Here is a 7,998-nt window from a genome sequence, read left to right as displayed (position 1 = left end):
TGCCACTGACATGTATTTTATTTATTGAGTAGCTCAGAGCGTGCCATGCACTGAAGTGCATCACACTTCACAATGCAGTGAACAAGGAAGGTTCGGTCATCGTCTCCTTAGGCTGAAGGGGATCTGCAAGATAAAGAAAATGCTACGTTATGGTGGGCAAACACTGTGCACAAAGTAACAGGTCAGGATGTATGAATAAGGAACATGTCAGGATGTATGAATAAGGAACATGTCAGTATGTATGAATAAGGAACATGTCAGGATGTATGAATAAGGAACATGTCGGTATGTATGAGTGCAAAGCAATGGAGAGAAACGTTGGTGTGGTGGTTTCAGCTGGAGGAATTCCCCCCGTTATTTCCTGACGGTTTAAGACTCACACACCCTTCATGTGGCAAACAGAAGTGAAAGATGGAACAAATCAAGAGCTGGAACAATACTGCACAGCACGTCAGATTCACTATACAGGCTGCACTGATAACTGAATCAATGCTCCTACGGGCCTGAGAGAGAAAGGAATGTTGTTTTCAGATAGGAGCCAGAGAGGAAACAAGTGGGGTAGGCAACCTACCAAGGAAGGAAGAAAACCAAATTCAAATTGCTTCTCCCCAACGTACTGAACACAATCCAGGGCCAGCTGTGCTCCATGACAAGAGTCATGCAAGCGGTTAGCACCAAACTCTTAGCTCACCCCTCAGTAACAGACCGAGCACACAGCAGCAGACACTCCTCAAATGCATACTGTCACCCCGTTTCCATTACCAGTGTTGCCACACAAAGTCCATGCCAAGCAGATGAAACGTGCACATTCACACTTTGGTACTGATTTTCCTACATGCCCATGGGAACAAACTCAGTGCAGAGTTCTGCACTAACACCTTAACAACTCCTGAATCCTCCTCCCTGCCTCCCCTACCCTCTCCTCAATTATGGGGCTCAGTGCCCATACCAGGGTAGGTATCACACGAAGTTCAACCACCGTATTTACTGCCACACACGGAATAAATTCCAGCAAAGGGGAGATGTAGAGCATGCATGACCACCATACCCTTTAGGTAACTATACCAAAAAAAGCATCCAATTCAACCTCCAGCCAACTTCCATAGCTAAGATTTAAGCTACTGAGGAAATGAAAATGTCTTCCATATGTTCTGTGAACTTGTCCTTTTCACAGTCTTTTTAGAACATCTGAAATACTGGCAACTGTTTCCCCTTCTTATGTATTCTTGTGCAGGCACAAAAAACCCAACCACTTTCTGCCATGAAGGACTGAAAAACACCATTTCTTACACAAATCAGCCAATGAATACGAAGCATCAGCTATTCAAATCTGTCTTTCACATTTTCTTTTGAGCTGGTGTAATTAAGGAATGGAAGAAATGTTGAGGAAACATTTAATTTTAACAGGTGCACACAATGTGCAGCTTTTTTTTTTAAGCTGCAAACAGGAACATACCCTGAGAGTGGAGCTCTATTTGTTCTTTAAAAAACCCTGCTCATGATTCCAATTAAATATTCAACATGCATCCCTGTTGACAGTGTTTGTTCCAAATGATTTTACCACCAGATGGCCTCTCGGAATACTCTGATGAAGGCCACCTGACTAAAGAATGCAATTCTCATGTCTAAGCAAGTTTTTAAGTGCCTATATATTAGCAATAGGACCGAACCAGAGACAGAATTTCCAAGAGGAAAACCAGGTAAATTTATCATTACATTATTTATCCTTGTTGCAGTCATAGCTAAAGAAGTTTCCTCCTCTTACAAAAAAATAAAACCACTACCACCCAAAAAAAATCCCAGAAAGGGAATGACATGGGGTTTTGTTCTTTTTTTTCCCTTTTTAGATTTGTTAGAAGAGATGGAGCTCTTTTTAAGTAATTGTGCTATGCAGTTAGATTACTACGCAACGGAATTTAGTATTAATAGTGTTAAGTACAAATCTTTTATTCAATCTTGCTGCTTAAAGCAAGCAGGCTGAGAAAATCCAGCTGGCCAGGATAATTAGACCCACAGATTATCACATAATGATCACAATATGAAAACATTCCAAAAGAATGAAAAAGCTATCATTCTAGATTAGTTTGAAGTCATTTTAAGAGAAGCAGAGAACACAATGTAAGAAATTTGGATCAAGAAAGGGGGAGGAATTCTTTATTGAGTTGTCACATCATGAGCTTGTGCAGTTCAGTGAGCGATGAGACTGAAACCAAGACTTTTTTATTTCCCCTGGTGTCATGACAAGTAAGAGAGAACAAAGTTTGGTAGTCTTCAAACTAAAAGCAGTGTTAGGTGACAGGAAAACCGTACCGTGAACAAAGTTCTATTCAAGCCTCATTCAGGATGGCAAAAATCTCAGTATTAGTACCCAATATGCCATTGCTATCTGTATATACATATTTAAATATATTTTCTCTCATGACTAATTATCTTCTCCCCTCTCACCAACTTCAAAAGAAAAAAGGATGTGTGGAGGCTGTCTCTGTTTCCTACACTAAGATAGGTGCTATGTGGCAGAAACGGCCTCCCCATTTTCTCATTCACTGTACCACCACGGTACCCAGGCAGAGGTACAGGCAGCCGAAGCACAGCAGTCTGAGATGTGATGGCACCAATCCAACAGTGGTATCAGGCAAGTCTTAGAGGTTTATACAAAACTCTCCTGGCATCGCTACGTCACCCCAGTTAAAAACATTACCCAAAAGGAATTCAGAGCTTTCTATTCTGCCCTTACTCCCCGTCCCCCAACTCCTGTATTTCTTCATGGTTTTATTACCCAGAGGTCTCCCAAGGGCAGTTTGTAACCTTCCTCCTGGAGCACCTTTCTATCTGACCCAAAAGGAAGAACCTTCAATTAGAAGCCCAGTGTTTCACTGAAACAATCAAACTCACTGTTGTTCTAACACAGAGTACTTTATTACCTGGAAATGCAGGCTGCCATCATTTGGGCGGTGCAGACTCAAACACACCAGCTGCTCTCATAGTTTCAAAGTCCTTCATGGCATCATAGTTTTTATAGAACTCTGCATAAGCTCGTTTCCTGGGATCAGCAACTCCAAACTGGAAAGTAGCACAGAGAAAATAAAAGCTTGCAAAGCTTTACAAATAGAAGTCTTTTTTCCATTAATGCTCTCTGATCAGTAGCTATCAGTCCAAAAAGCCTATAGCTCAAAGCAGTAAAGTATGACTTTGTTCCTGTTCAAATCCACGCAGTTCAGACTACCTGACTATCCTGGTCAGGAAAACAAATGAAGCCTAAAAGAGAAAGTCTGTTACAAATAGCACATTATATTTTTAAGATCCAGAAATACTCCCCCTACATTGACAGACAAGCATGTGATGCCCTCCCTGCTAACAGCTCTGTACAGAAAATATGCCACTATGGCAAGTTTGGAGTCGTGAGCACACCTGCAACTCCAGATGAAATGGGATTCTGAACCAATGTATTACATCTGAGCTACACTGCAGGTCAGCTAAAGAAGCCTGATAACAAGACTGCCAAGCCAATCTTACAGCTCACCAACACAAAAATACACAGTCCTGATCCTCTGGATATTCATTCACCTGAAGCACAGGGATATGCTCAGAAAGTCCCCACAAAATGTGAGGGGAAGTCCAAGGGGGGGTTGTCCAACATCTACCACGGAACAAAGTAAATCAATACTGAGATCCACGTTGCTTGTTCTAAATTTGGTCTGCTGCCTTACTTGTGTATTAATGTGAGAGCACCAAATAAGGTATAAAGCCACAGACTATTAATAAGAATTATAAGTCTCACACAAACAAGCTTGCCTACCTGTTAGCACATGTATTCCATAGTGTTAAGCTTTACCTATTCAAGTTTATTGTTTCTGATACACAGTCTATTCTCTGATCTCTGACAAGTTTAAGTCAACTGTGGTATTTTTGTGATGGACAACCTGAAATGAACTTCATTTCTACTCACTTTTATCAATAGCTTCCTGAGTACTCAAATGGTGCAAACAATCTATGAATGCGATCAACAGCCAAACCAAGATGCAGCTCTGCCTCAGGAATTAAAACTCTGTTGCTTGCTTTGTGTATGAAACTGGAGAATTACTTCGTTAAGGCACTCATGAACAACCATCACTCTTATCTTTGTCAGAAACCTCTTAAGGACCACAAAAACCAAACTCCCATCTGTAAGTGGGGGACGTTTTGGAAAAGACACACTCCATTTCCACACACTACTTCAAAAGAAATGATAAAAGGACCATACTAGCCTTCCCCACACTCACACTTGGGTGTTAAGGACAGGTTTTCCAAATGGCTTATGAACAAGTTTTCTGAAATCAATCTAGAGATAAGATAAGACTTTGACACCTCGCACCTCGGATAGTGTGACACACTACCTAGTGTTCGCGTGCACCAATCGTGCAAGCGATCAAGAGCAGTCTAGGACCAGGAGACTCAAGGTTAAGATGCCATGAATTGTGTGATCTTAATCACAAAGCTTAAAGCATCAAGTTATTCATATCACTTCTTCAAACGAAGATTAGGAAGATTTGTTTATGTTCTGGAAACATGCTTACAAAAACACATTACTAAAGCTTTCTGATGAACAGCTCAACCAAATCTCAACAAGAAAATATTATGAATCCTTAAAACACTCTAATGAGTCCAGCTTGTAATTGATTGGCTACAGATCTCACCTTGTACAAAGCCGCACACCCCACGGATACAAAAAACGCCCCAAACAGGTGTAGCTTCATCCGCCTGGCCAACAGGCGCCGCATCTGAGGCTTAGGCAATAGTGCCGACGACATGGTGACTTTAGTTCCTAAAAAAATATATGTAATAGATTGATAAATGAATAAGCTATTGTGGGAAAAGCAGCTCTACTTCAGTAATTTTCTGTAACTCTACTGAAGAAAAGACTGTGGGTTTTTATTGTTTAGGAATCATCCTGACAGCATAAGCAACAGCACTCCTCTCTGCCTGACTTTTCAATGACAACGTTTAAGGGACACCATTCAAGGACAACCTATTTATGACACGAATGCATGTAATTTTCTATACTGCTTACGTACAGTATTCATGGAATCAAGACTGACCTTCACTGTTCATACAAAATCCTTCCCTGGGGGTCTGAAATGGTTTTCAGGCCTGCTCTGTGCTGGTGCTCACATGAGAAGACAATCAGAACACTGATTGCATTTTATTAATTTCTAAGGAAAAGCACATGCCTCTTGAACTGATTTGTGGCTCTGGGTTTGTTTTTTTTTGTGTTAATTCAGTAACTGCAAACCCTACCGCACTAAGGAATATTTATTTATTTTTATTCGGCGAGACTTTGCTGAAGACCCGCAAGGCCTGAAGAAAGCGGCTCTCTAAACACGAGGGGAAGGTTCCCTCAGCGGGGAGCGGCTCCGGGGCAGCGCAGCCCGCCGGGAGCTCGCAGGGCCACGGAGCGGGAGCGACGACCAGGAGGCGGCCCCGATGACCCCAGGGGCCTCGGTGCTGCCCGCAGCCGCGCCAGCCCACTCTGCGGAGAGCGGCGAGCCGGCCCCGCTCCGCCCCGCCGCCGCTGCCAGGGGAAGGGGCCGCAGCGCGGCGGAGGGGCTGAGACAAACCCTGCCCGGGTTTCCCCGCTCACAAGAGGCTGCCCTTCAGCAGGGCCGCCGCAGGGCCCGTCCTCGCCGGGCTCAGGGACGCGCAGAGGTCACGGGCTGCCGGGACGGGCCGCAGGCCTGGGGGGCGGCGGGGGACGAGGGGCGGCGGGGCGGGGGGCGAGGGAGAGAGGGGGGACCCGCGCGGGGCAGGGAGCGCAAGCACGGCCTCACCTCAGCGCGCGCCCACCAACGTCCTTCCGCCCCACCGGCCAGGCACCCTCTGCGGCCCCGCTACCCCGCATGCGCGGGAGGCGGCGGCCTCGCTACGGCGAGCGGCGCGGTTCAAACCCGGCACTGCGCGCACTCCCGGGACGGGACGATACGATACGATACGATAGAATAGAATAGAATACAATTACGCGGCTCTGCACAGGAGGTGTGTGGTGGGGCGTGGGGCCGAGTGCCATCGGCCTCGCCGTGCCGGGCCTCGCCACTGCCGAGCAAGAGTCACTGGAGAACGGAGTGTCGCCCACCCGAAGGGCTCGGAGGGTGACACTGCAGCGCCGAGGGCCCCACCGTGGGCCTTTCCCTTGCCTCGGGCCTCCTGGGCACCCAGCACCTTCTGCAGGCCCATTGCCGAGGTGCCTGGTGAAGAGGCCGCTGATGGAGAGCCCCCCACAAAGGCCGCGCAGAGCCACAGCCTCCGTGCAAGCAAAGAGCCCTGGCGGTGTTGTACGCTCAGGGCCCAGCCGGCTCCCCAGCAGACTGGCGCCTTCCACCCTTACTGCACACATCCAGATCTCCGGAGTGGCCATCAAACCCAACTGGCCATAAAACCAGAATACATGTTATAATAATCTTTATAGAGCTTGCTAAGAATGATTGGCCAAGCCTAGAAAAAAATAAGCAATTTGTAATCCTTCCTAGATACCTCTTAGCTGGGTTTTGTACTTTTCATGGAAATGAGGCCCATATGTACTTTGCCTGTGGTTTCCACCTAACCACCACCTGCATATGGTATTGTTGGTGGTTTTATACCTGTGGAATCTCTGTGGGATTTACACTACATGCTATAAATTCCTGCCTTGAAAACACAGAAGCCCCTCCTGTGCAACACGATACTTGTTCAAGCTTTGCACTCCCTTGCCAAAGCCTGCAGATCCTGACATCAAGTGACAGAGGAGATGTGCCCTTAAAGCTGAAGAGAAGTTGCTTTTCCTTTGATGGGATTAAAGAAGAGGAAAGTTTCACTAGAAAATTGCAAAGAGAAATCATACAGCCGCAGCCACAAGCTGGGAGAATGGTCTTCACAACAGCAATCTGAAGAGATGCAATTTGCAGTGTTCCTCAAACTGAAGAAAGGTTTGTTACAATAATTGAGACCAAAGTGAAGAATGCCTGGCCAAGAGCTTTTGGATTAAAAAAAAAAAAAACAACCCAAACAGACGCCAAATGTTAATGATGTTATACAGAAAGAATGACAACATACGTCTGTAACTTGATTGGGGGCGGGGGGTCTAAGGAAATACCCGGGTCCACAAGGTCCATGCTGTTCCTGAGCTGAGCTCATGCAATCATTTGGTGAGACCAGGAAAGAAATGGTGGGGACAATTGTCTAGGGAGTTTTAAAAGCTCCACTCCACTTGTCCTTGAATTACACAATGTCAGAAAAAGAGAATACAAAATTAATTGGAATAAAAGCGAAGCAGGTTTCATGTCTACTATCATTATAAATTATATATGAGGAATTTTCCTATAAACACCAGTCTTGGTGAGAGATGGTCCTAGGTCTGCACATAAAAAAAAATCTTGATTGCTGTTTTCAATAGCTTACTTCATGGCTGGCCAGGTCATTAAATTCTTTTCTATGTGACCAGTTTCCCCATGTGCCTGAGATACTGCTGGCTAGGCATCTTTGTCTTATAGTTGAGATGCTAAATGAAGTGCTAATTGTTATTATTCTTTGGCGTCATTGCTGTGGAATACACAGCCAACTCCTTAATGTTCTGTTCCGGACTGTGTGAATAAGGGATAAATAAAGGATAGGGGATGTGTTGGAGGAAGAGCCGTGGAAGGAAGGCAGAGATAACCAGCTCCACTAGGTCAGTGCACAGAGTTGGTTCCTACCGCTCCAGTTTTTGAATGTATTAGAAGATTGAATGAGGTTCTGAACCCAAATTGACCCTGTGCACCCAAGCACATGGAAGCAGACACTTTCTGAGAATGCTGAAGCATACAGCACACAGACTTCAGCAGTCATTTCCTCCCAGTCCACCCAGTGCCTGGGGCTTCTGGCACTCTCTCCAATTAGTGTAAGGACCGGTATTAGAACCATTTGCTCAAAAGGTGCCACAGTTACCAAACTAGAGTCTGCAGTCCTTTTGTCCTCTCTAAAATACTGTAATGCTGGCAACAACTGACACTT

The 7,998-nt window shown here is 45.3% G+C and overlaps 1 protein-coding gene across 1 annotated transcript; it reads right to left on the bottom strand.

Moving 5' to 3' along the window:
* COX6C (cytochrome c oxidase subunit 6C) lies at nucleotides 1-5,873 on the bottom strand. Its single transcript, XM_084280113.1, has 4 exons — nucleotides 5,805-5,873; nucleotides 4,674-4,801; nucleotides 2,922-3,060; nucleotides 1-123 (listed from the first exon to the last, which is right to left on the bottom strand). Exons 2-3 carry the CDS (start codon nucleotides 4,785-4,787, stop codon nucleotides 2,941-2,943), a joined length of 234 nt encoding a protein of 77 aa, XP_084136239.1. The 5' UTR covers nucleotides 4,788-4,801; nucleotides 5,805-5,873; the 3' UTR covers nucleotides 1-123; nucleotides 2,922-2,940.
* Between the last annotated feature and the right edge of the window lie 2,125 nt (nucleotides 5,874-7,998).

This window comes from Gallinula chloropus, assembly GCF_964237585.1.
Source record: "Gallinula chloropus genome assembly, chromosome: 2".
Classification (NCBI taxonomy): domain Eukaryota; kingdom Metazoa; phylum Chordata; class Aves; order Gruiformes; family Rallidae; genus Gallinula; species Gallinula chloropus.
This window is presented reverse-complemented; position numbering and strand designations above follow the sequence as displayed.